The sequence below is a fragment of the Pongo abelii genome, chromosome 7, assembly GCF_028885655.2.
Source record: "Pongo abelii isolate AG06213 chromosome 7, NHGRI_mPonAbe1-v2.0_pri, whole genome shotgun sequence".
Classification (NCBI taxonomy): domain Eukaryota; kingdom Metazoa; phylum Chordata; class Mammalia; order Primates; family Hominidae; genus Pongo; species Pongo abelii.
The window spans coordinates 161,573,339-161,600,987 of record NC_071992.2 but is presented as its reverse complement, the minus strand read 5'-3'; the positions used below and the strand labels follow the sequence as shown (position 1 = coordinate 161,600,987).

At 43.9% G+C, this 27,649-nt stretch overlaps 1 protein-coding gene across 1 annotated transcript; it reads right to left on the bottom strand.

The window, feature by feature from the left end:
- Positions 1 to 17,232: 17,232 nt before the first annotated feature.
- On the bottom strand, positions 17,233 to 20,823 carry C7H8orf33 (chromosome 7 C8orf33 homolog). The gene is given in 5 exon segments (NM_001133765.1): positions 17,233 to 19,239; positions 19,816 to 19,962; positions 20,113 to 20,197; positions 20,362 to 20,673; positions 20,762 to 20,823. Coding segments are annotated over 5 exon segments (690 nt in total). The 5' UTR covers positions 20,768 to 20,823; the 3' UTR covers positions 17,233 to 19,099.
- Positions 20,824 to 27,649: the final 6,826 nt, after the last annotated feature.

The window sequence follows — 27,649 nt, the reverse complement described above, 5'->3', positions numbered from 1 at the left end:
CCAACAAACATAAATAAAAATGCTCAATATCACTAATGATCAGGGAAATTCAAATCAAAACCACAATGCAATACCACCTTACCTCCTGCAACCCAAAAATAAAAAAACAGTAGATGTTGCCGTGGATGCAGTAAACAGGGAAAACTTCTACACTGCTGGTGGGAATGTAAACTAGTATGCCACTATGAAAAATAATGTGGAGATTCCTTAAATAACTAAAAGTAGAACTACCATTTGATCCAGCAATCCCACTACTAGGTATCTACTCAAAGGAAAATAAATTATTCAAAAAAGACACTTGCACACGTATGTTTATAGCAGCACAATTAACAATTGCAAAATCGTGGAACCAACCCAAGTGCCCATCAGTCAACAAGTGGATAAAGAAACTGTGAGATACATATATATATATATATATATGTATGTATGTATATAATGGAATACTATGTAGCCATAGAAAGGAATGAATTAACAGCATTTGCTGTGATCTGGATGAGATTGGAGACTATTGTTCTAAGTGATGTAACCCAGGAATGGAAAACTCAACATCGTATGTTCTCACTGATATGTAGGAGCTAAGCTCTGAGGACACAAAGGCATAAGAATGATGCAATGGACTTTAGGGACTTGGGAGGAAGAGTGGGAGGGAGGCGAGCAATAAAAGACTATGAATATGGTGCAGTGTATACAGCTTGGGTAACGGGTACACCATAATCTCACAAATCACCGCTGAGGAAGTTATTCATGTAACCAAACACCAACTGTACCCCGATAACTTATGAAAAAATAAAATAAAAATAAGTGAAAAATAAAATATAACACACCAAGAAACTGAAGAGATAATCCACAGAATGGGAAAAAAATGATTGCAAACTATCCATCTGACAAAGGATTAATAACTGCAATATATAAGAAGCTCAAACAACTCTACAAGAAAAAATCTAATAACCTGGTCAAAAATGGCCAAAAAGATTTGAATATTTATTTTGCAAAAGAAGACATACACATGGCAAACAGGCATATGAAAAGGTGCTCAACATCATTGATAGAGAAATGCAAGTTGACACTGCAGTGCGATATCATCTCACTGGAATTAAAATGGCTTATATTCAAAATACAGGAAATAACAAATGCTAGCAAGAATTTGGAGAAAAGGGAACCCTCATTTACTGTTGGTGGGAATGTAAATTAGTACAACCACTATAAAGAACAGTTTGGAGGTTCCTCAAGAAACTAAAAATTGAGCTACCACATTATCCAACAATCCTACTGTTGGGTATGTACCCAAAAGAAAGGAAATCAGTATGTTGAGATATCTGTACTCCTGTGTTTGTTGCAGCACTATTTACAATAGCTAAGATTTGGAAGCAACCTGAGTGTCCATCAAGAATGGATTAAAAAATGTGGTACATATACACAATGGAGTACTATTCAGCCCTAAAAAAGAATGAGAACCAGTCATCTGCAAGACCATGGATGGAACTGGAAATCATTGTGTCAAGTGAAATAGCCAGGCACAGAAAGACAAACATCACATGTTCTCACTTATTTGTGGGATCTCAAAATCAATCCACTTGAACTCATGAACATAGAAGGATGATTACCAGAGGCTGGGAAGGATAGTGGGGAGCTAGGGTGAGGTGGTCATTGTTCATGGGTACAAAAAATAATTAGAATGAATGAGAGTCACTATGATAGCACAATAGAGTGACAATGGTCAATAATAATGTAATTGTACATTTTAAAATAACTTAAAGGGTGTAATTAGATTATTCACAACTCAAAAAATAAATGCTTGAGGGGATGGATGTCCCATTCTTTGTGATGTGATTATTTAACTCTGTATGTCTGTATCAAAACATCTTGTTTATGTTATAAATATATACACCTATGTACCCACAAAAATTAAAAATTAAATTATGACACTTGACTCAATTTGAATTTTGGGTAGGTAATGTTATTTGTATAAATACCTTCCAATACTTGCTTAAACACATTACACACAAATATGCAAATATTGCTTAGCTATACTAAAATGTTATTCATTGCTCATCCCAATTTTAAACTTCACTGTGTTCCTTATATTTTCTTTCAGTAAATCTGACACATTCATTTTAGAAGTATCATAGGATTTACAATAACATTGTACAGATGTGAAGAAAAAAGAATAAAATAAAAATCCTTAGAGGTCATATGGGTTGGTAAGAGTATAAAAGAAAACTGAGTCCCATATGATACATGAAAAACATAAATCACGATGTACATCTCAGCTCTCACCAGGAGACGTGGCAACCAGATTGTCCTTGGGCTGAGGGTGAAGTCCCTGAGCACTCTCAGAGACAGACAATGCAAATCAAGTTCATTCTCACTGTGCTTGCTTAACCTTCAAAATTGTGTAAGTCCCTAAGCATATACATAATCATGAGTAGTTATGGGGAAAATAACATCATTAAATGTACCAAAACAAAAGACTGATCACAAATACTGCAGATGTTTAGATCAGATGTCTGAAGCAAAGAAAGAGTAATAAAAAATAATTTAAAGAAAATAGAGCTTGATAAATCTGTTTCTTCATCTTCATAATAATGTCAAATTTGTTGAGTTTTTTTTAAATGGCAAGATTTGTCTACAGATCTTTGTACTTTGTCTGGCTTAAATTAAATGTATATACAACTTATATAATAAAATACTGGGCTGTTTTATTATTATATTGATTTCTTGGTCAACGCTACTTTGATCATATTCTATAAACGGCACTGTGAGACCTATCACTGGTTATCAACAACATAAAGTGATTATGAGAGTTTCATGTGACAGATGAAGGAAGGTTGGTTAGTGCAGTGGCAATAGTTGGCAACCTGAGAAACTGAGCTCACAAATTTAGAAAAGTATTATTCTTTCTCACTAGATGTTTCCATGAAAAGAACTTTGTGAAATGCAGGAATGCCAAAAGAATAATTATAAGACAATAACCAAATAACTAAAATACATCTCAATTTCTCTGACAATTTAACTTAATGCAGGGTGTAGCCAGAATCACAATGTTTACTAACATAGACATTTATGATCTTGAGACATTTAATTCTTAGCTCGTTGAGGAAAAACGTAGTACAAAACTGTTATTGCAGAGATAAAAGACAGAAAACAGTGGAAGGGCTTGATCACAAGTCATATGTTACAATTTTTGGAAACCTCTAAAAATCCTGCCTGGTGATAGGTTTTTCTTATCTAATTATTGAAGAATATATGAGCAGGCAGGGCATGGTGGCTCAAACCTGTAATCCCAGCACTTTGGGAGGCCAATGTTGGAGGATCACTTGAGGCCAGGAGCTCAAGACTAGCCTGGGCAACATAGCAAGACCGTGTCTCTACAATTTCTTTTTAAACTAGCCGACTGTGGCGGCATATGACTGTAGTCCCAGCCACTAGGGAGGCTGAGGTGGGAGAATGGCTTGAGCTTAGGTGTTTGAATCTGGAGTGATCTGTGATTGTGCCACTGCACTCCAGCAAGAATGACAGAGCTAGATCCTGTGTACAAATATACACATATTGTATATATTGTCAATGACCAGTCACAGGTCTTACAATGCTCTTTATACAATATGGTAAAAATGATCTTGACAAAGAAATTATCACAATAATAAAATCCCTGTGTGTTATTTTATTAAGTTGTTCATAAATTTAATGTAAATGAGGTATAGTAATGAAGATCTGTAGACAAATCATGTCATTTATTTTTTTAATCTCAACATAATGTAACTTTTTTTTTTTTTTTTTTGAGATAGTGTCTTACTCTGCCGCCCAGGCTGAAGTGCAGTGGCTAGATCTCGGCTCACTGCAACCTCCACCACCCTGGTTCAAGCGATTCCTCCTCTGCCTCAGCCTCCCGAGTAACTGGGATTACAGGTTCCTGCCACCGTGCCTGGCTAACTTTTGTATTTTTAGTAGAGATGGGGTTTCATCTTGACTAGGCTGGTCTTAAACTCCTGACCTCGTGATCCACTGGCCTCGGCCTCCCAAAGTACTGGGATTACAGATGTAAGCCACCGCGCCCAGCCAACATTTCTTTTTTAAAAGTGTGCAAGCTCTTTGACCATCATGTCTCTGTGCATCACTGCGATAAGATAACCAGAGCAACTGTTTCCACCGTGGAGTTGGGAGGAGATAAAGACACATCCATTGAGCTTTGGGTGCTCCTATCAGGATCAGGGAGGTCCCTGCCCTCTGATTTTCTCTCTCTTACATGTGCAAAGTACAGAGATTTTTATCATGAATAATTTTAAGAGAAATTAACAATTCTATAATGTTCAAGGACATGCGGGTTTTCTATTGATCATGTTTCTCCTTGATATTTTTAGGCCCTGGCGGCCACCCGCAAATGAATAATCTCTATCATCATCATGTGTTCCTTTGTGTTTTAACCTTTCCTGATTCCATTCTCTCTACATTTTGAATAGACACCAGAAAACCCTATCCCTACCATATGCAAAAAAAAAACCCTAAAATTATAAATATTAACATTTACAAGTCACATTTGTGAATATATATTTTAATTAGAAAATTACAATTTTAAACTTTCAGAGGAAACGGTAGTAATATAAAACAGAGGACATTTTTATAATAAGGAACTTATATTTCACAAATTATTATTCTCTCATCATCAAATAGTGTTACCTAAAGTAATATACAACCAATTTAATAAGTTTAGTTTTAAAAAACACAAAATTCGAAAACAATTAATACAATACTTGAAATCATGACGCATAGTGCCAGCCTCCCTTCAGGTAAAGTTCTATTAACTCTACAAAAAACTTTTATAAACGGCAGATGTTACATTTCCAGATAGCTTTGTGGTAACCAAAAAAGAATTGATTTATTAGCAATTTTTATATCACATTGAGACAAAATATTTGTGATAAATATTGTTATGTATTCAAAACATCTCATGTATTAAGAAATCATACCTTAGATGGGGCCAAGCTGGCCGATTAGAAGCAGCTGTGGCCTGTGGCTCTCACGGGGAGCAGTGAAAACTGCGAGTGAATTCTGCACCTTCAACTGAGGTATCCAGGTTCTTGCACTGCGACTGACTAGGCAGACAGCTCGACCCACAGAGAGTGAGGAAACGCAAGTGGGGCGATGGCCCACCCAGGTGTGGCACGGAGCTAGGGGAGCCCCCACTCGCAGCCAAGGGAGGCTGTGAGGGATTGTGCGACTCTGCCCGGGAAACCATGCTTCTCCCACGGATCTTTGCAACCTGCAGATCAGGAGGTCCCCTGGTGAGCTCAGCCATGGCCTTGGGTCTGAAGCACAGAGCTGTGTGGAGTCTCGGCGGAGTGCTCGCTGGCTCACTGGGGCATGCGTGGAAACCCAGGAGTTTTGCATCCTCTGCCCCGAGAATTCCAGCAAAGCAGGAGATAAATCCATGCATTTCCATAGGAAGGAGGCTGAATCCAGGGAGCCAAGTGACAGACATCATTCTGAGGCCCCACTCCCACAGCACCTCACAAGACCCATTGGCTTGGAATTCCAGCTGGCCAGCGGCAGCAGGCTGGAGACAGCCGGAAATGGGCCGAGTTCCCGGGGGAGGGCAGCCGCTCTATCTGTGGTTTGAGTTGGCCGCTCCAGCCTGCTGGCACCAGGGACCAGGAGGAGTTCCCCATAACACAGCACAGCTGCTGAGCCTGATCGTGGCCAGGCTGCTTCTTTAAGTGAGACCAAAATCCATCCCTCCTCATTGGACAGGGCCTCCCCATCGGAATTTTAGCAACTCCAGACAGAGTTCTATGGACAGAACTCCGATTTCTCCCTGGGATGAAGTCCCCAGGGAGAGGGGTAGCTGCTGTCTCCCCAGTTCAGCCGACTCAGCCTTTCCAGCCTGCTGGCTCTGGAGACTCCCGGGGATCAGCACAGCACACCTGCTCTGCCAAAGGGCAGCCAGACTGCTTCTTTAAGCAGTCCCTGATCCTGTTCCTCCTGACTGGGCAAGACCTCCCAAAAGGGGTCTCCAGATACCTCCTACAGGAGCATTCCAGCTGGCATCAAGTCGGTACCCCCTTGGACTGGTGCTCCCAGAGGAAGGATCAGGCTGCCATCTTTGCTGTTTCACAGCCTTCACTGGTGATACCTCCAGGTGCAGGAGAGACTGAGGTGATGAGGGTCCAGAGTGGACCCCCAGAAAACCACAGCAGCCCTAGGGAAGAGTGGTCTGACTGTTAAAAACAAACAGAAAGCAACAACAACAATATCAACAAAAAAGACCCCATAAAAACCCCATTCAAAGGTCAGCAATGTCAAAGATCAAAGGTAGATAAGCCCACAAAGATGAGAAAGCATCAACACAAAAACGCTGAAAACTCAAAAAGGCAGAATGCCTCTTCTCCTATAAATGACAACACCTCCCCAGCAAAGGCACAGAACAGACCCCAGGCTGAGATGGCTGAATTGACAAAAGCAGGCTTTAGGAGGTGGATAATAACAAACCTCACTGAGCTAAAGGAGCACATTCTAACTTAACGCAAGGAAGCAAAAATCATAAAAGAAATTACAGAGGCTGATAACCAGAATATTCAGTTTAGAGAGGAACATAACTGACCTGATGGAGGTAAGAAACACAACACGAGAACTTCACGATGCAACCACAAGTATCACTAGCAGAATAGGCCAAGTGTAGGAAAGAATCTCAGAGCTTCAAAACCATCTGTCTAAGACAGGAAGAGAAGAATAGAGAAAAAAGACCAAAAAAGAATGAACAAAACCTTCAAGAAATATGGGATTATGTAAAAAGATGGAACCTAAGGCTGATAAGGGTATCTTGACCCATCATGATCAAGATGGCTTCATCCCTGGGATACAAGGTTGGTTCAACACAGGCAAATATATAAATGTAATTCCTCACATAAACAGAACTAAACACAAAAACAACACAATTATCTCACAGGTGCAGAAAAGGCCTTCAATAAAATTCAACATCCCTTCATGTCAAAAACTGTCAATAAACTAGCTACTGAAGGATCACGCCTCAAAATAATAAGAGCCATATATAACAAACCCACAGCCAATATCATACTGAATGAGCAAAAGCTGGAAGCATACCCCTTGAAAACTGGCACAAAACAAGGATGGCCTCTCTCGCCACTCCTATTCAACATAGTACTGGAATTTCTGGCCAGGGCAATCAGGCAGAAGAAAGAAATAAAGGTATTTAAATAGGAAGAGAGGAAGTCAAATTATCTTTGTTTGCACATGACATGATCCTGTATTTAGAAAACCCAATCATCTCAACCCAAAAGCTTCTTGAGCTGATGAACCACATCAACAGAATCTCAGGATACAAAATCAATGTGCAAAAATTGCTAGTATTCCTATACACCAACAACAGGCAAGTAGAGAGCCAAATCATGAATGAACTTCATTCACAATTGCTACAAAGAGAATAAAATACACAGAAATACAGCTAACAAGTGAAGTGAAGAACCTCTTCAAGGAGGACTACAAACCACTCCCCAGAAAAATCAGATAGGACACAAAAAAATGGAGAAGCATTCCATGCTCATGGATAGGGAAGAATTAATTCACGAAAATGGCCATACTGCCCAAAGTAATTTATAAAAGAATTCAATGCTATTCCCATTAAAGTACCTATGACATTCTTCACAGAATTAGAAGAAACTATTTTACAATTCTCATGAAGCAAAAAATAGCCCAAATAGCCAAGACAATTCTAAGCAAAAAGAACAAAGCTGGAGGCATCACACTACCCAACTTCAAACTATACTATAAGGCTACAGTAACCAAAACAGCATGGTACTGGTACAAAAACAGACACATAGACCAATGAAACAGAATAGAAAATTCTGAAATAAGACCATACATATACAACCATCTGATCTTTGACAAACCTGACAAACACAAGCAATGGGGAAAGGATTTCTTATTTAATAAATCATGTTGGGAAAACTGGCTAGCCAAGATCACGCCATTGCACTCCAGCCTGGGCAACAAGAGCAAAGCTCCTTCTCAAAAAAAAGAAAAAAAAATACAGTGCTGGAGAGACAGCAATCGAGGATGACACAGGCTTGCTGCCAAATCAACTAGACAGGCATGTAGGGTCCAGCCCCACAGGGTCGGTGGGTTTTCTCCCCATGTGCAGAGACAAGAGATTGTAGAAAGAAAGACACAAGACAAAGAGATAAAAGAAAAGACAGCTGGGCCCGGGGTACCACTACCACCAAGACTCGGAGACCGGTAGTGGCCCCGAATGCCAGGCTGCACTGATATTTATTGGATACAAGACAAACGGGCAGAGTAAGGAGTGTGAGCCATCTCCAATGATAGGTAAGGTCATGTGGCTCACGTGTCCACCGGACAGGGGGCCCTTTCCTGCCTGGCAGCTGAGGCAGAGAGAGAGAGGAGAGAGACAGCTTACGCCATTATTTCTGCATATCAGAGACTTTTAGTCTTGCCTTGGCAAGAGACTTTTAGTCTTGCCTTGGCAAGAGACTTTTAGTCTTGCCTTGGCAAGAGACTAGGATCACCATTGCCATCATTGCTCATCGTTGACTTCAGACTTGTTTTTGGACTCCTTGGAGGCATCTGCTGACTAAAAGGAGACAACATAAGCATACCAATATTAATAACGCCAGTGACAACAATGATCCTCCGACGGGTTTGATCCATTTAAAGGGATTAAGATCAGATAATTCTTTAGTTATTCCTTCAAAAATGAGCCAGGAACAGTGGATAAATGAGCTTGTGAAGCCTTGAAAATTTGCTCTTTAAGTTTTGAAATATCCAAGGTTAAGTTATCATCCCAGGCTTTTAAATGTCTTGAGACCTTTTCCCAGCTATGCTGATCTTTATTACAAGCATAAGGCATTATGCAATAATCAGAAGTATTCCAATCACACTGTAATTGCATATAATGTTCCACATTCATAACTCTATCTCCCAGCCAGATTACACTCTGGCGAAGATCATTAATTTGATTGGATAATTTTTGATCAACTTGAGTCTGAGAATTCCAGAGTCTGGAGGAGTTTTTCTGCCATGCTCACATAGTGAGCGGTTTGAACAGAATTGTGGATGGCAACTCCAGTGGTTGCCACTGTTGCAGTAACCGCAGTTGGACCTGCAAGGACTGCAATGAGTAAAAATAAATCTCTTTGTTCTTTTTAGGATACCTTTAAGAACTTCATTGACTATGTTTATAGAGGGGGAAGACTCCCAAGGACGATGTAAAGAAACTGGTATCCATACCCCCTCCCTAGCCCTTACCAAGAGAATACTTGTGGGATTAAAAGTAGCATCAATGCATGTGAACAGCTTACACTTATCACATTCTGTAGTTTGTGTATTGGGAATGATAATTATATTTTCAACCAACAGCATGTAAGGGGGTTTGACACAGCTCCTGATGGGTATCATCTGTTCAGATATCAAGGTGATGTTGAATGTGGGTGTTTTGGTATTTGTGTGAAGGAGTTGATAGGTAGTGTTCCACATCCTTATTCCTGTCATAGCTGCAGCTAATTTCCATAATTCAGGATGTTCTGGGGTAACAAAGGGATGAATCATTTTTGGTCTAGGAAGAACAATGCCTGCATCCATCCATTTACATGGGTAAGGAGACACCCATTGTCTCAACCTGTATGACTGCCAATCCATCATCTATATAATCTAACAAATAATTAAACTCTGAGCATGAGGTATTTTTGCCAGAGCAATCTTGCCAATAATGCCCTTTTGGAGCCCAATCAATAACAATACCCATGGCTAGACTTTGGAGCACAACGGCCTTGGGAGCATTGCAATTATTCCATAAAATTGAAGTCACTATAAAAGGTCACTTTGTAGGTTTCTTTGGTCAGTCTGGCAGTCCTTTTATTAATTTTAGTACTGACAGGAACTCTCCATTCCTCATGTGGATTAAGTTTGACAGTGAGAAGTTGAAAAGAATTGGTACTGAACACATTATGTACTCGATAAGAATCATTTGTAAAGGACGGTATGGTCCACATCAAATTCTGGTAATAAGCTAAACAGCCAGAAGACATCCCAAAGCATAGTGGTGGATACTTATAGCCAATTGACAGATTAAAGTGCGTACCTTCTCCCGGCTGAGCTGGAAACCTATCATCATTAGGGACCGGCATGAATTCACTATTATTAGTGCAAACTTCTACTGGGGAGTCCATCCAGGAGACAGACAGAATTAAAGGGAGAAAAGGAACATATGCCCAGTAAGTATAATTTTGAGTTGCCCCAACCTGTTGGTATACTTATGGCTGCACTGACTACCATAAAGGCAGCCAGAATTATATTACCCATCGTTTCTAGGATTCCTTTTTCTTTTAATAAATTTTCTGTTTGATGAGACAAAACATTTATTTGACCCCGTGTTGGTGGAGTTGAACGAGAGGTGTTGCAGGTCACACGGCGAGATCTTGTCTCAATGTCAAGGTCATGAAGTTTACGTGTCAGGCGGCAAAAGTTGCTCTTTGGTTTCAGAGGGGTCTTTGCCTTTTGTTTCTGGGAGCCTTTCATCTTTGGAGTTATGGTGCAATTTTAATTGTTGGGAGGGGACCCACACGGGCGGTAGTCCTTTTCCTGGGGAAACACAAGCAAAACCCCTACCCCATGTTGTGACTGTAACTAAGTCCCATTGTTAGTTTTTAAATCTTTTCACCACACCTGCATTCCTTTTTGAGGATCAAATTTATTTCCAGTGAAATGTTCTGCCGCGGTAAAAGGTTGACTTCTTGCTATGTTTAAGAAATTTAGGGTAAAAAGAGCCAGATTTAATTGAGCATGAGGAGTAGCAGCATCCCTCTTTGTTTTAGTGTCCTGTTTTCGAAGTTGATTTTTGAGTGTTTTATTGGCTCGTTCCACCAAGGCCTGTCCTTGAGAGTTATAGGGGATGCCAATTGTGTGAGTAATTGCCCATGTTTGAGTGAACTTTTTAAAAGCAGCACTAGTGTAGCCGGGGCCATTATCAGTTTTCAGTTTCTCAGGACAGCCCATAACCAAGAAACATGAAAGCATATGTCGTTTAACATGAGCTGTACTTTCCCCTGTTTGACAAATGGCCCAGATAAAATAAGAAAAGGTGTCAACAGTTACATGTATAAAAGAGAGCTTGCCAAAAGCAGGATAATGAGTCACATCCATTTGCCAGAGAGGATTCTGTGAAAGTCTTCTAGGGTTAACTCCTGAGGAAAGTGGCTGTGAAATTAACACTTTACAAGTAGAACAGTGACGTACAATGGTTTTAGAGTGTTTCCATGTGAGGGGGAACTTTTTTCAGAGTCCCACAGCATTGACATGAGTTAAGGCATGAAAATTTTCTGCATCTGTAAAAACGGGAGTATCAGCTCAGGCATTTGCTGCCGAGATAGATCCGGGGAGGGGTGTGTGGGCCCAAATGTGAGTAAGGTAGAAAGGAGAAGACCTTGCTCTGATCACAGACTGAGACCTTTGAAAAAGAAAGAGTAGGTTATCTTCAGGCAGAAATTTGATCAAGGCAGTTTCAATGTTGCAAGCAACATGTACTACATACGCTGAGTCAGAGACAATGTTAACTGATTTAGGGAAATCTTCAAGGACAGCCATAACAGCAAGCAGCTCAGCTTGTTGTGCTGAAATAGCTCCTGTGCTAAGAACATGTTCTCTTGGCCCTGTATATGCTGCTCGGCCATTACAGGAAGCATCAGTAAAAACAGTGACAGCTTCAGCTAATGGGGTGTTTCTAGTAATGTTAGGTAAAATCCAAGAAATGAGTTTAAGGAACTGAAATAATTTTACATTAGGATAATGACTGTCAATTATACCCAGGAAACCTGCCAAATGTACTTGCCAAGGGATGCAAGTAGCAAAAGCCTGTTGAACTTGTAATTGGGTGAGGGGAACAATGATTTTTTGGGGCTCTGTACCCAAAAGACGAAGGAGACAAGAATGAGCCTGACCAATTAAGATAGAAATTTGATCTAGGTAAATAGTTAGTGTCTGTAAAGAGCTGTGTGGAAGAAAACACCATTCAATTAAATTATGTCCCTGAATAATGAGTCCTGTTGGTGAATGTTAAGTAGGAATGGTTAGTATTTCAAAAGGTAAATGTGGATTCACTCTGGTAATCTGAGACTGTTGAATGCATTTTTCTATAAGTCGTAATTCAGAATCCGCCTCAGGAGTCAAGGACCTTTTGCTGTGTAAATCAGGATTGCCCCACAACGTTGAAAACAGATTAGACATAGTATAAGTAGGAATGCCTAAGGAAGGAGGAATCCAATTAATGTCTCCTAGTAATTTTTGGAAATCATTTAGAGTTTTTAAGGAGTCTCATCTGAGTTGAACTTTTTGAGGCTTAATGATCTTGTCCTCTAGCTACATTCCTAAATATTGATAAGGGGAAGAAATCTGAATTTTTTTGGAGAGATAACCAAGCCAGCTGCTGTAACTGCTTGTTGTAATGCAAAAAAAAAAAAACAAGATATTAATACAGAGTGTGAAGGTGCTGCACAAAGAATATCGTCTGTGTAATGAATAACATAACATTGGGGAAATTAATCTCTTACTGGCTTTAATATGCATCCCACATAATATTGACAAATAGTAGGGCTATTAAGCATACCTTGAGGTAGGACTTTCCAATGGTAACGTGCTGCAGGAGTGATGTTGTTATGGGCTGGAACAGTGAAAGCAAATTTTTCAAAGTCCTCAGGGGCCAGAGGAATTGTAAAGAAGCAATCTTTAAGGTCAATGCTGATAAGTGGCCAATACTCAGGAATCATAGTGGGGGAGGGCAAACTGGGTTGTAATGTCCCCATAGGCTGAAGAACAGCATTTACCACCTTAAGATCAGTAAGCATTCTCCACTTACCAGATTTCTTTTGGATAACAAAGACAGGTGATTGTAGGGAGAAAAAGAGGGTTCGATGTGTCCCAATTTTAACAGTTCAAGAACCAAAATATGAACTGCCTCCAGCTTATTTTTTGGGAGTGGCCACTGATCTACCCAGACCGGTTTCTGAGTTTTCCAAGTCAAAGGGATGGGATCTGGAGGCTTGATAGTGACCGCTTCTAAAAAGAATAATCAAGTCCTGCAGTCTGATTCATGAGTAGGTATAATAGGCTCAGTGATGCCTTGTGCTAATTTTCCTAATGCCATACCTTGCACAAATCCCATTTTGGTCATAATGTCTTTACTCTGCTGGCTGAAATTGCCTTCAGGAAAAGAAATCTGTGCACCCCACTGATATAAAAGATCTCTTCGCCATAGGTTAACAGGAATGCGTGTAATGAGGGGGCAAATAGTTCCAATATTTCCAATAGAAATATCTCTGGTACAACAGAGATCTACTGCCACTGATCCTGTGGTGGCGGGGTCCTTCAGGGCTCGTGCAATGTAAAATTGTGGAACTTTCATATACTTCTGAAGCCTGACCAACACCAACTAATGCAGTGGACGCATGCTCCTCTGGCCAATGTTGGGGCCATTGATGTAAAGTGATAATAGAAACATCAGCGCCCGTATCAATGATTCCCTCAAACTTTCTCCCCTGACTATGCACAGAGCACACAGGAGGAGTGTCAGAAATTTTGCTGGCCCAATAAGCCGCTTTACCTTGATAATCTGTGCTACCAAACCTCTTTTTCTCATACAAGAACTGGATCCTAAAGGAATGTAAGGAAGTATCAGAAGATGAGCAATGCAGTCCCCAGCTGCCACATTCCAAGGGACTGTAGAGCTAATGACAATACGAATTTCACCTGAATATTCAGAATCCATTACACCAGTATGTACTTGAACACATTTCAAGTTTAGACTTGAGTGACCCAGTAGCAAACCGACACTGCCAGTAGGCAAGGGACCAAAAACACCTGTAGGAACAGCAATAGGTGGCTCTCCAGGCAACAGAGAAATATCTCTGGTACAACAGAGATCTACTGCCGCTGATCCTGTGGTGGTGGGGGACAAGCGTTGTACTGAGATTTGTGCTGGGGCTGAGCTGTTAGATCCTGTGGCACAAATTGCTGAAGTGGGAATTGGGGTGGAGGTTGAATGGATTGAACTGGGAAGGCTCCCGTCTGGCTGGATGCCGGGGGCTGGGAGTTGAGGAATGCCCCATTGTTTAGAGGGGCCTGAGGCCGGCCCTTCATGCTGTTTCTCTGGATGTTAAGAGGCTGTAAAGGATTACCATCAATATCAAATATTGAATGACAGTGAATAGCCCAGTGAACTCCCTTTCAGCCTGATGGGCATAAAGTAGAAGTTGGGACTTTTGTTTGCTGAAAAATTTTTTGTTGTTATTGTTGGTGTTATAAAGAATGGAGACCTGTACGCTGGGGGCAATTTTTTGTATGTCTTTCTGGCCGCATATAAAGCACTGGCCAGAGAATTGTTCAGGCATTCTAATAGAGGCCATAGCTCATGCCATGATCATTGCTGTATGCAGAGTTCCTCCCATCCCTTCACAGGTTTTAATGTAGGAGGTGAGTATTTCACCACCGGTGGAATTTTGCCTTTGACGGGCTGAAAAGCTGCCTGACAATCTGGATTTGCTCGTTCATAAGCAATGAGTTATACAAGTCCTTGGCCATGGCCATCAGGGTTAGCCTCTTCTGCTGAGTCCTGGAGATGAGCAACAAAGTCTGAGTAGGGTTCATCTTGTCCCGGTCTGACGGCCGTGAAAGATGGGCATACTTTACCATCATCTTGAATCTTGTCCTAAGCATTTAAGCAACATTTCTGCAATTGTTCAATAACCTCATCATTTAGTATAGTTTGTTGTCGAATTCCAGCCCACGGACCCATTCCCAGTAACTGGTCAGCCGTAATGTTAACAGGAGGATTGGAGCCCTGATTAAGACAAATGCATTACTGGACAGCATCAACCCACCAAGTCCTGAATTGTAAATACTCGGATTTAGATAAGACTGACTTTGCTAAAATTTCCCAGTCATAGCCCACCAAACGTTCATCTTCTGCCAGGGCTCTTAATGTGGAAAGGACAAAAGTAGAGTTGGGGCCATATTGTTTTACTGATTCCTCGAAATCTTTGAGAAATTTAAAAGAAAAGCTTTCCCAAGTAGCAGAGCATAGCTGAACCTGACCTGGATGTATGGGGTCAGGTTGAACTACCGCCTGAACAGCTGGAATGCCAGGTACAGGCTGTGCCTCAGCAGCAGGCAATTGCGGAGCCTCATTATTGCCCTGAGCAGCCTGTCGGGCTGAGGGGCTTCATTATCAGCTTCTTGATCTGGATGAGCAGCGGGGTCAGCCGCCTGCTGAGCAGGATAAACAATGGGCTGTGGGTGATTTTGTGCTGCTGAGGTGGCGGGTAGTGGACGTTGTAAAATTACAGGAAATTGCCAGGCTTCGGGATCCCCGTCTTCCCTTGCCTGAGATATAGCCCTCATAAGCGGAGTGTCATTTTCAAGGATGTATGTAACTTGTTGCTTCTGCAAGGCAATGGTACTACCGGCAACAGCAATAGCGACTGGAGCAGGAGCAGAAAAAAAAGTGGGAATTTTGAATAGAGGGAGAGTTGAGAACCTGAAAGCCAGGATGAGAACAGACTACCGGCTGAGCAGGTCTTTCACAAGCCTAAAAGCCAGGCTACCACGGCAACTATGGACCAGGCTTCAAGGGAGCCTGTGACCCAAGCTGAGTCCAAGTAGGAGGAAAGGAACCAGGTCTCAAGGGAACCTGTGACTCCAGCTGAGCCTCATTAGGAGAAAAGGAAACAGGCCTCAACAGAGCCTGTGACTCTAGCCCAGTCTGAGTAGGAGGAAAGGAACCAGGCCTCAAGGCAGCCTGTGACTCTAACCGAGTATGATTAGCAGGAAAGGAAACAGGCATCAAGGGAGCCTGTGACATTAACCGATTCTGATTAGGAGGAAAGTAAACAGGCTTCAAGGGAGCCTGTGAATGTAGCCGAGTCTGAGCAGTAGGAAAGGGACTGTGCCTCAAGGGAGCATGTGACTCCAACCGAGTCTGATTAGGAGGCAAGCAACCAGGCTTCAAGGGAGCCTGTGACTCTAGCCGAGTCTGGTTAGGAGGAAAAGAACCTGGCTTCAAGGGAGCCTGTGAGTCTAGCGAAGTCTGATTAGGAGGAAAGGACCCAGGCCTCAAGGGAGCCTGTGACTCTAACTGAGTCTAATTAGGAGGAAATTATCCAGGCCTCAAGGGAGCCTATGACTCTAGTGGAGACTGATTAGGGAGAAAATGACCAGGTATGAGAAAACCAGGCCGTGGAGGAATAGCGTTGGGGGCCTCATTACCAGGTGGAGAATTGAAAGCCTCCTCTCCGGGCTGTTCAGATATCAGTGCCTCTGTACCGGGCTGCATGGAAACAATTTATAGCCTTGTTTTCAGGCTGCCTGATCTCATCCTCTGTCTGCAGGGCGGCAGCGTTGAGAGAGTGAGGAGAGGCAGGAGGGTCCAGCCGCAATGGCTGTTGGTATATTTCAGCTGAGTTTTGCTGGTTGGGGGAAATAAGTTCATTCAGGTCAGTTAAAAGATCATCATAAAGCAACAATGGGGGTGCGGTAGCCTCTTGCATAGGTGGTGGTGGCACAGGCATGTCAGAGTGGAAGTCCGCCTGTGAAATTATGGTCTCAATTTGTGCAGTATCCTCAGGGGAAAGAGAACTGACAAATCTTCGACCTCCTCAGGGAGAGGAAAGAGGGATCAGTCTCCCTGTTGTCCTCCTGAGTCTGTAAGGAGTCTAGGACAGAGCGAATTGAAGCCGAGATTGACCAAATGGTGGGTGGAAAAAATGTCCCCCTTTATGAGCAATTTTGAATTGTTGGCCTATCTCATCCCAATCTTTAAGTTCTAAAGTTCCCTCAGTCAGAAACCAAGGGCAAAGGAGATTTACAACCCCAAATAGTTCAATTAACTTTTCAGTAGAAACTTAAACCCCTCCTTCTTTAAGAAGAGTTTTTATAAAATTTAAATAAGCCGAGTACTTAGTACTGGCTTGTACCATGGTGTCCCCAGAATACTCTGAGTGCTCATGCTTACCACCAAGCTTACTAACAGCAATCCTCAGGAATCTCTAGTCGAAATCCTCCACTGAATCCTGCACTCAGGGTGCAACTTCACACAGCGAGGGAGAGCCCCATATCAGAGCGCCAGATGTAGGGTCCAGCCCCACAGGGTTGCTGGGTTTTCTCCCCATGTGTGGAGATGAGAGATTGTAGAAATAAAGACACAAGATAAAGAGATAAAAGAAAAGACAACTGGGCCCGGGGGACCACTACCACAAAGACGTGGAGACCACTAGTGGCCCCAAATGCCAGGCTGCACTGATATTTATTGAATATAAGACAAAGGGGCAGGGTAAGGAGTATGAACCATCTCCAGTGATAGGTAAGGTCACATGGGTCATGTGTCCACTGGACAGGGGGCCCTTCCCTGCCTGGCAGCTGAGGCAGAAGGAGAGAGGAGACAGCTTATGCCATTATTTCTGCATATCAGTCTTTTAGTACTTTCACTAATTTGCTCCTGCTATCTAAAAGGCAGAGCCAGGTATACAGGATGGAACATGAAAGCAGACTAGGAGTGTGATCACTGAAGCACAGCATCACAAGGAGACAGTTAGGCCTCCAGATAACTGCGGGCGGGCCTGACTGATGCCAGGCCCTCCACAAGAGGTGGAGGAGTAGTCTTCTCTAAACTCCCCCAGGGAAAGGGAGACTCCTTTTCCCAGTCTGCTAAGTAGTGGGTGTTTTTCCTTGACACTGACGCTACTGCTAGACCATGGTCCACTTGGCAACAGGCATCTTCCCAGACACTGGTGTTACTGCTAGACAAAGAAGCCCTCTGGTGGCCCTGTCTGGGCATAAGAGAAGGCTCACACTCTTGTCTTCTGGCCACTTCTCACTCTGTCCCCTCAGCTCCTATCTCTGGATGGCCTGGTTTTTCCTAGGTTATGATTGTAAAGTGAGGATTATTAAAATATTGGAATAAAGAGTAATTGCTACAAACTAATGATTAACGATACTCACATATAATCATGTCTATGACCTAAATCTAAAATAACTCTTATTTTATATATTTTATTATACTGGAACAGCTCGTGCCCTCGGTCTCTTGCCTCAGCACCTGGGTGGCTTGCCACCCACACAGGCAGTCATGCCATTCACTGAAAAGCAGAAGCAAAAGGGAAACCAGAGCCTAATCAAGTGTTTTAAACATGTCAGGTTTGAAATGCCTATGAAGCACCCAAGTGGAAATGTTGAGTACGCAGCTGGGCTCCAGGTATCAATCTAGTCTGGGAACTGAGTTTGGAAGACACCAGCAAACATCAAGCCATCAATGAGGATTAGGTCACCTGGAGATTCCCAATTCCATGCAACAGAGGGACTGAGACTGACATGGCCAACATTTAGACAAGAAGTCTCCCGAGGCTCAATCCAGGTCTCAGGCCAGAACTGTTAGGGCAAGAAGCTCCTTGCTCCTAAGAGAACAGAGCCTGGCCTGGTAGGTGCTGTGATGGTTCCCTGAGGATGACACCTGCTCAGGAATGAAGGCAACATGGACAAAGGTACCAGGTGAGGGACTGGACCCAGGGATACCAGACCCCTGCATCTTCTCTACTTCCTCTAACACAGGTGGTCAGCACACTCTTTCATTCCTTAACCAATTTTATCAAAAATAGAGATTAGGGCAATGTGACACAACAGCATTAAGCACTAAACCATTTGACAGGGATTCCTTTCAAAAGTGAAAATCAGTGTATGATTATATAGCTTCTCCACTAATCTTTGTTACCAATAGTCATTTAATCTAATCCTAAAGACTGAGTACAATATTCTTTCTACAATACTTTGAACACTCACTTCAATTTATTGCATATTTTCTAAATGTACCACTCTCTCTTCTGAAAGAGAGAATATTTCATCAGAAAACGAATGGGGTGTTTTGCCTATCTGATGGTCTCACACCTTCACAACAGCTACAAATCCTTGGACCAGCCAGGGACAGACCAACTCCAGGGTTCTCTGACAACAGAAGTCCTGGAAATGCTCTGCACTCAAAACAAACCCCTACACCACCCCAAGGGAGAGGGATTGTTTCAGGTTGGGGGAGAAGCTAAAAGAAATTGAACTTAAACTCTTCATCAGGCATGTCCAGAGTGGCTTTGGCTCTCCATATAGGGCGAGGCCTGCAGACCCTTTGGCTCTTCTTTCTGGTGGCTCCATCTACAGGCTGCACCTGGGCTGAATAAGCAGCTGTCAGGGGGAGAGAAGCAGCATATGTCAGAACTGAATAATAACAGCTAACATTACCTGTACAGTTATGTTTGCCCATACAATTCTAACCACTTTGCATAAATTAACTGATTAATTCCTCAAATTTGTAAGGTTGATATTACTATCATCTCCCATTTACAGAGGTTCAGTAGTTTGCAAAAGGTGTTAGTACTACTGTGTGGTAGATCCAGGATTTGAACCTAGCTGATATGGCCCCAGGAATTGCACTCAAACTGTTATGGGATATGGCTTCATTGCTAGTAGAGAAAGCCAAGACACAAAGACATGAGGCAGCTTTCCCCAACCCAGGTACAGGACCAACATAGGACCATGCTCTTTCCCACTCCTCCCAGGACCTCCCTGCTGCTTCCCAGGTTCAGTCCTGGGAAAAGGAGAGAGAGGTCCACACTTTCTGTTTCCCTGCTCCCTCAGGCTTCCCTGAGGCCATCTCCTTTCCCCACCAGGCTTGTTGCTCTGGGCCTTCTTCCTTTCACCCCCTAGACACTTCCTCCTTAAATTAGGCCTTCCTGAATCAACCAGTGGCTAGCTCCTCACCAGCTCTGAGAGCCCGCAGGGCCTCACGCCATTCGGCTTCCATCTGAGCCCTATAGTCTCCAAACAAGGAGTGCATCAGCTGCCTCTTCCGGGGCAGGGGCGTTCTTTTGCTGCGCAGGGTTCGGATTGCTCCAATAGCCTGCTCTTCTGCGAATAAAAATAAAGGACTAGTGAACACCTCTATTACTGACCTCCTACCACCCCACCGCAAAGGCAACAACTCCATAGTCTGCCAGCACCTGTAGGCCAGGCAGTGCTACTGTTCACATCCCCCAACTCTATAGAAGGGTTCCTTACTCTGCTTCGGGGTGGGTTTCTGCCTCTTGAGGCCCAGCTCCAGTTGCTCCACACACCAAGCCAATTCCTGGGCCAACTGTTGTGCCTGTGATGGATTCGGGGAAGTGGCTGTGAGAGGGCACTGGGAAACCATAGCCCCTGGCCCCATCCCATCCCCCTCCCCGCCTTAATTCCGAGGACCCCAGATCACACGTGCCCGTGGATTCGCACCCGTGGATTCCACCCTTCCCGACTGAAGCCCGCCCTTGCCTGGGCCTCAGCGCTTAGGGGAACTTCTTCTGGGGCGAGTTTCTCTGAGGCCTTCTCGCCTCCATTTGCCACAGAGGCCCTGTTCCGGGTTTTCTTCTTCTTATTTTGTTTTTTCGATGCTGTGCCGCCTTCATCGCCTAACGGGTGAGCTCTGGAGTCAGCGTTACTGCACGTAGGTTGCCCTGGGCAGAGACAGACAGTGGAAGGATTCCCGGCGCTGGAAACCGGGCCGGAAAGCCGGTGTCTGCGGGACGCGCAGGGAGTACCCAGGCCTGGGACCGCCGCTGCTTCCCCAGCAAGATGTCCTAGGGCCTGGAGAAAGGGGGGTAGCACGAGGGTCACCGAGAGCCGCCAACAATGCAAGGCCCTGCCACCCGCGCGTCTTCTCCACACCGCTCACCGCCATGGGCCGCAGTCGCCACCGGAACTATGCGGGGCGCAGAGTCCGACGCCGAATTCCGTCCTCCAGGAACGCGCCTGCGACTCTAGGTTCCGTGGGGCGCGGGCGGGGCGCGGGCGGGGCGCGGGCGGGGCGCGGGCGGGGCGCGGGCGGGGCGCGGGCGGGGCGCGGGCGGGGCGCGGGCGGGGCGCGGCTGGGGCGGGATGAAGCTGGGGCGAGGCGAAGCTGGGACCGGGCTGGGACGGGGCTGGGGCGAAGCTGAGACGGGGCTGGGGCGGGGCCTAGGGGTTCCGGGAAAAGGCTGAAGGGGGGTCTCGGAAGGACCCTTGTAAGCGAGTGCTCGCGGGCACTGACTACGTGCCCGGCACCTTTCTGGATAAAAGTTCAAAGCTCTCCACAAGGGTGTGTCCTCTCAAGGCTCACCTTCTGGTGGGGAGGGAAAAGCAAGTAAACAGCACATGAGCAGCTGTGGCGCAGGAGGGTGGTCGGCAAAGACCCCTGGGAAATGGGGAAGAGCGAGGGTCAGGGCGCGGTCGGTTGAGAGGCCGGCGTCTCGGGACGTGGAGGCTCGGGTGAGGTCTGAGAGTTGGGAGGGCCCCCGTCATGGGTTTACTTCCGTTCTAACGCGGTGGGAAGTCGCTGCAAGATGTAGACGTGTGTTCTGCGGATCTCTCTGCTCTTGTGTAACGAGTGGGGCACATGGGGTGGAGGGATGTGAAGGGGTTTCAGAAGCAGAAGCGGGAAGAGCCTTGGACAGGATATGGACATGAGGGAGGGTGGCGGTATGGGGAAGAGGGAGAGCCCCATCCCACCACCTCTCTTCCCCTGGATGCTTCCCTCCCACTCTACTTTGCTAGAGACCTGGGGTCACACACAACATTCGACCCCCGCAGATGGAGGCATGACAACCGAGAGGAATTGCGTAGGGGCCGAGGTGAGGCAGAGTAAGGCTTCAGGAGGGCAACGGGCTATGCCAGGAGGGTGGGTTGTGTTGCTTCATAAGGTAAGAGTCCGAGATGTCTGATGATTCCTTTCGGGGACACAGGAGTGGAAAGTGGTGTTTCCTGAGACAGTGGCTTGGGAAGTGTTAGCTGCCTGGTCTGCAAGGTCTCGAAGGGTAAAAGTTTGGTCATCACTGATAGTTATTTACTGCAGTGTGACAGATTACCCCCAAAATTCAGCGGATTGTCCAGGCGCGATGTCTCACGCCTGTAATCCCAACACTTCGGGAGGCCGAGGCGGGCGGATCAGGAGATCGAGACCATCCTGGCTAACACAGTGAAACCCCGTCTCTACTAAAAAATACAAAAAAAATTAGCCAGGCATAGTGGCGGGCACTTGTAGTCCCAGCTGCTGGGGAGGCTGAGGCAGGAGAATGGCATGAACCCGGGAGGTGGAGCTTGCAGTGAGCCAAGAGCGCACCCGTGCACTCCAGCCTGGGTGACAGAGAGAGACTCCATCTCAAAAAAAAAAACAAAAAACAAAAAAAGCAGAATTTAAAGTGGACACGCGGTAAAGGAGATGCAGCATAGAGTAATTTATTACAAAGGAGAAAGAATATTTGGAAAGTTAAGTGCACAATAAACAGTACACCCTGAGAGAGAGAGGATTCTGGGCCAGCTGCTCATAAGGTTAAGACAGCAAAGACGCATGAGGGAGACTCCCTTTATGGGGGTCTTACATGATTATTCATAAGGAAGTGGGAAGAGGTGCTACTAGTGCGTATGTTCTGGATGGTCCTCTGAGTGCACATGTGCGGTAGCTGAATGTTCTTACATGCTTGTTCATACAATGCTTGTTGTCATACAATGCTTGTTCTACATGCTTGTATATGATTGTTCATACATGTCACATGTCTTATTAGCATCTTAAATCTCCAACCAGGGCTCTGTTTCTTACTATTATAATGAGCGAAAGGTCAGTCTGAGGACAGGTAAAATCAAAATGTACATGCTCTTTGCAGGGGAAATTCCCTACTGAAGATAGGTTTGCTTGGAAGAGCTTAACTACAATGTGAATACAGAGGCTTATTGTGTTGATTGTACAGCCACCACAGTTGCTGCATCCCGAGGACATGGCTAACTCCTTGACTACCTATCCTGCCTCACTTTCAATGCTCTGATTTTATCCACTACCTTCCAGACTCATATGCTATTTTTGTCTTGACTTCATTTCTGTCTTTGTTTTTAAATCCCCCATATTAGACTTAATTCTATTTACAGTCAGAGTTTTCAAATATACAACTTTTTTCTTAGAGTCCGTGTCTCACTCTGTCACCTAGGCTGTCCAGGGCTCAACTGATCCTCCCTCCTGCCTCAGCCTCCCAAGTAGCTGGGACCACAGGCATGCACCATCATACCGGCTAATTTTGTAATTTTTTGTAGAGATGGGGTCTCACCAGGATGCCCAGGCTGGTCTTGAGCTCCTGGGCTCAAGCAATCTTCCCACCTCAGCCTCCCATGCCTGGCATCATTCCTTATATCTCAGTTCTGATATCATTTCTTTAAATGTATATCCTTTTAAAGCTCCTTTAATGAAATCTGTTATGGTGTTTTGGGTTTTGCTCATCTGAAAATGCCTATTTTTATTCTAATTCCTGGAAGCTAGTTTGGATAGAAACACAATTTGAGGTTAACAGTTATTGTCACTCAGAATTTTGAAAATGGGCTATCTCTGTAGACCTCTCCCACCTCTGGGACCCCACTCAACCCTGTATTCTTACCTCTATTACTGTACTGATTTGGTTATCTGTCTGTATGTACCTTTGTATCCCAACTAGACTGACAGATCTGAGGAAAAGAGGCCAACTGTTTCTGCATCTCTGATTTGCCATTGTCAGGCACACCACCAGGCACATAGGAGCTGCACAGTAATTGTAGGTTGATGTAATCATGAATAACCTTGGATTTGAACTCTTGCCTTTCCAGTGCTATATTTTCTATGGTTCCTCTTGTGGCAGGAAATATGAGCCTTCAGAAAAGATTTTTCCATATTTAACAAATCACACCAAAATATTTATTAAGGGGCTGAATGAATAAGGCAATGGGATGGGTATGGTGAAAGAACAAGAGAAGTACCCCGACCTTGAAGGACACAGTTTAAGAAAACAGATATCCAGGCTGGGCACAGTGGCTCCACATGTAATCCCAGCACTTTGAGAGACCAAAGCAGACAGATTGCCTAAGCCCAGGAGTTTGAGACCAGCCTGGGCAACATGGTCTCTACAAAAAATTTGAAAAATTAGCCCGTTGTGGTCCCAACTACTTGGGAGGCTGAGGCAGGAGGATTGCTTTGGGCAGCAGTGGGAAGGGGGATGGTGCAGGGGCAGATGTTGTGGTGAGCCAAGATTCCACCACCACCCTCCAGCCTGGGTGACAGAGAAAGACCTAGTCTCAAAAAAAAAAAAAAGAAAAAAGAAAGAAAGAAAACATGTATCTAAATATGTTTATATATACTCTCTCTCCATTAACATAATTACAAGTTTGGATCACATTTTAGTTTTATTTTTTTCTCATTTTTTTCTATGATAAAACCTGATTTTTTAAACTTAAAATTAGCTTAAAGACTTTGTCACAGTATTTATGTTCATAAAGTTTATCGATAGAGTGGATTTGCTGCTACTGAACAGGCTCTAAACTATTAAAGACTACATACCTTGATACTTAATAAGTTCTGACACATAAGCTTTTTGCACATGCATGAGATTCATAGGCTTTGTCTCTTCTTTTATTCTTTTTGATCCAGAAAGTGGTATGAATTCTGTATGGTCTTCCCGTATTCACCGTACCCATAGGTTGTCTCTTTACCTGGAACTGCCTTAGGTTCTGCAGGGTCTATGAATCTACAAAAAACTTTCGTACATTTACTGTAGTTATCAGATTTCATTCTAATGTGAATCTGCTGATGTATAGCGAGTGTTGGACTCTGACCAAACACCTTCCCACATTCATTACACTCCTGCGATTTCTCTCTGCGATGAATATCCTGATGTCAAATAAGGTACAAATTTGGATGGGAATTTTTGCTACATTGCTTGCATTCATATGACTTATTTCTTGTGTGGATCCTATGATATGAAATAGATGTGACCTGTAACTAAAGGCTCTTCCACATTCATTTACATTCATATGGTTTCTCTCAGCGTGAACTCTGACAGAATAAGATTTAAACTCTGGATGAAACTTTTCCCACATTCATTACATCCATTAGGTTCCACTCCAGTGTTAATTATCTGATTTTTAGCAAGTGCTGAGCTCCAATTGAAGGCTTTTCCACATTGATTGCATTCATGGGGTTTTTCTCTACTGTGAATTATCTGATATTGAATAAGGTGTGATTTTGAATGGAAAGCTCTTCCACAGTAATTACATACTTATGACTTCTTTCCACTGAATTTTTTTATGCTGAATTAAGTGTGAGCTATGTGTAAAGGTTTTCTCATACTTCCTATATTCATGAGATATTAAATCTTTGGTACCTAATAAATTTCTTGATAAAAGCTTTCCCACATTCATAATATTCATAAGGTTTCTCTCCAGTAAGAACTTTCATTTATTTATTTTTTTGACACAGTATTACTCTGTAGTGCAGGATGGAGTGCAGTGGCACAATCTCGGCTCACTGCAGCCTCCTCCCTCTGAGGTCAAGTGATTCTCCTGCCTCAGCCTCCTGAGTAGCTGGGATTACAGGCACCCACCACCATGCCTGGCTGATTTTTGTATTTTTGGTAGAGACAGAGTTTCACCATGCTGGCCGGGCTGGTCTCAACCTCCTGCCCTCAGATGATCTGCCCGCCTTGGCCTCCCAAAGTGCTGGGATTACAGGCATAAGCCACCACGCCCGACCCTAGAACTTTTTAATGGTGAATTAGAACTGAGCTCTGGCTGAAGGCTTTTTCTCGTTCATTACATTGACAGAGTTTCTTATCAAATGAATTCTCTAATGTTCAATAAGGAATAATTTCTGCATAATGGCTTTTCCACATACATTCACAGGGTTTCTCTTTCATGAGGCTTTTCTGATGTCTCGTTAAGTCTGAATTTAACTTGAAATTTTGGTCACACACCTGTCATTTCTGACACTTCTTCTGTAGGAACACTAGTATATGTAATAGCATTTGAGCACAGACTCATGCAGCTCTTGTATTTGTTACATTTAAGACCTCTCTCCATTGCATGACTGTCTGGATGGATCAGTATCACTGCCTGGAAATCTCTCTTTTGTAAAGAAAGGAAATTATTTGATCTGTCATCTGCAAGACGTTTGTAATGATTTTCTCAGTCTCTCTCTATTTTTTTTTTTTTTTTTTTTTTTGAGACAGAGTCTTTCTCTGTTGCCCAGGCTAGACTGCTGTGGGGCAGTCTCATCTCACTGCAACCTCCACCTCCCGGGTTCAAGTGATTCTCCTGCCTCAGCCTCCTGAGTAGCTGGGATCACAGGTGCCCGCCACTGTGCCCAGCTACTTTTTGTATTTTTAGTAGAGACAGGGTTTCACCATATTGTCCAGGCTGGTCTCGAACTCCTGACCTCATGATCCACCTGCCTTGGCCTCCCAAACTGCTGGGGTTACAGGCATGGGCCACCACACCTGGCCCCCAGTCTCCCTAATTTTTATAAGTTTCTTCACGCTTGGCTTCTTGCAGAATGTTACATATAAAAGCTTGGCTTCCTGCAGTATGTTACATATAAATCTTTCCAATATCCACCTCCCACCTCAAGTGGCTCTATTGTTTTTTTTTTTTTTTTTGAGATGGAGTCTTGCTCTGTCTCCCAGACTGGAGTGCAGTGGCACGATTTCAGCTCACTGCAAGCTCCGCCTCCCAGGTTCATGCCATTCTCCTGCCTCAGCCTCCCCAGCAGCTGGGACTACAGGCACACACTGCCACACCTGGCTACTTTTTTTGTACTTTTAGTAGAGACAGGGTTTCACCATGTTAGCCAGGATGGTCTCAATCTCCTGACCTCGTGATCTGCCTGCCTTGGCCTCCCAAAGTGCTGGGATTACAGGCATAAGCCACCATGTAGGGCCTCAAGTGGCTCTATTTATTTAAAAACTTCCATGTTTGTAGTTAGCTGGGTCTCAGAATCTGAAACAATCAAGAAAAAAGCATAGAAAACCATAACAAGCCAGGCGTGGTGGCTCACACCTGTAATCTCAGCACTTTGGGAGGCCACGGCGGGTGGATCACCTGAGGTCAGGAGATCAAGACCAGCCTGGCCAACATGGTGAAACCCTGTCTCTACTAAAAATACAAAATTAGCCAGGTGTGGTGGCACATCTGTAATCCCCACCACTTGGGAGGCTGAGGCAGGAGAATCACTTGAGCCCAGGAGGTGGAGATTGCAGTAAGCTGAGATTGCACCATTGTACTCCAGCCTGGGCAACAAGAGCAAAACTCCATCTCCAAAAAGGAGAAAAGAAAACCATAACTAAGAAAGTAATCAAATGAAATATGTAATACATTTAGTTATGTGGCAAACAGATTTGGGAGCATCTAAAAGCAGCCTTCCAAACACCAAGAGATCAATAACAGTCCATGATCACCCCCAGGCAATACAGACACTTGGGGATTCTGGATTTCTTTTCATGTCTCTTAAATAGTGGTCCCTGGTACAGCTAGATAGTAGATGAAAGCTGTTTAACTAAGCTCCATTCAGGGCACAGTGTTTGTAGATGGTCAATGATGACACTTCATCAGGGTTATGGACTCTCTGTCTCAGCCCCATGGGACTGCTTAGGAAAGAACACACAGGAGGAGGCTAAGGCAGAGAACTGACCCTGTCACTGAGCCTAGTGCCTGCTGAGTGCTCATGCACACTGACAGTAAAAATGCCAGTATGGCCCAGTTTTAAGGGAACCCCCACACTTTCATGAGCATTACCTCCTGA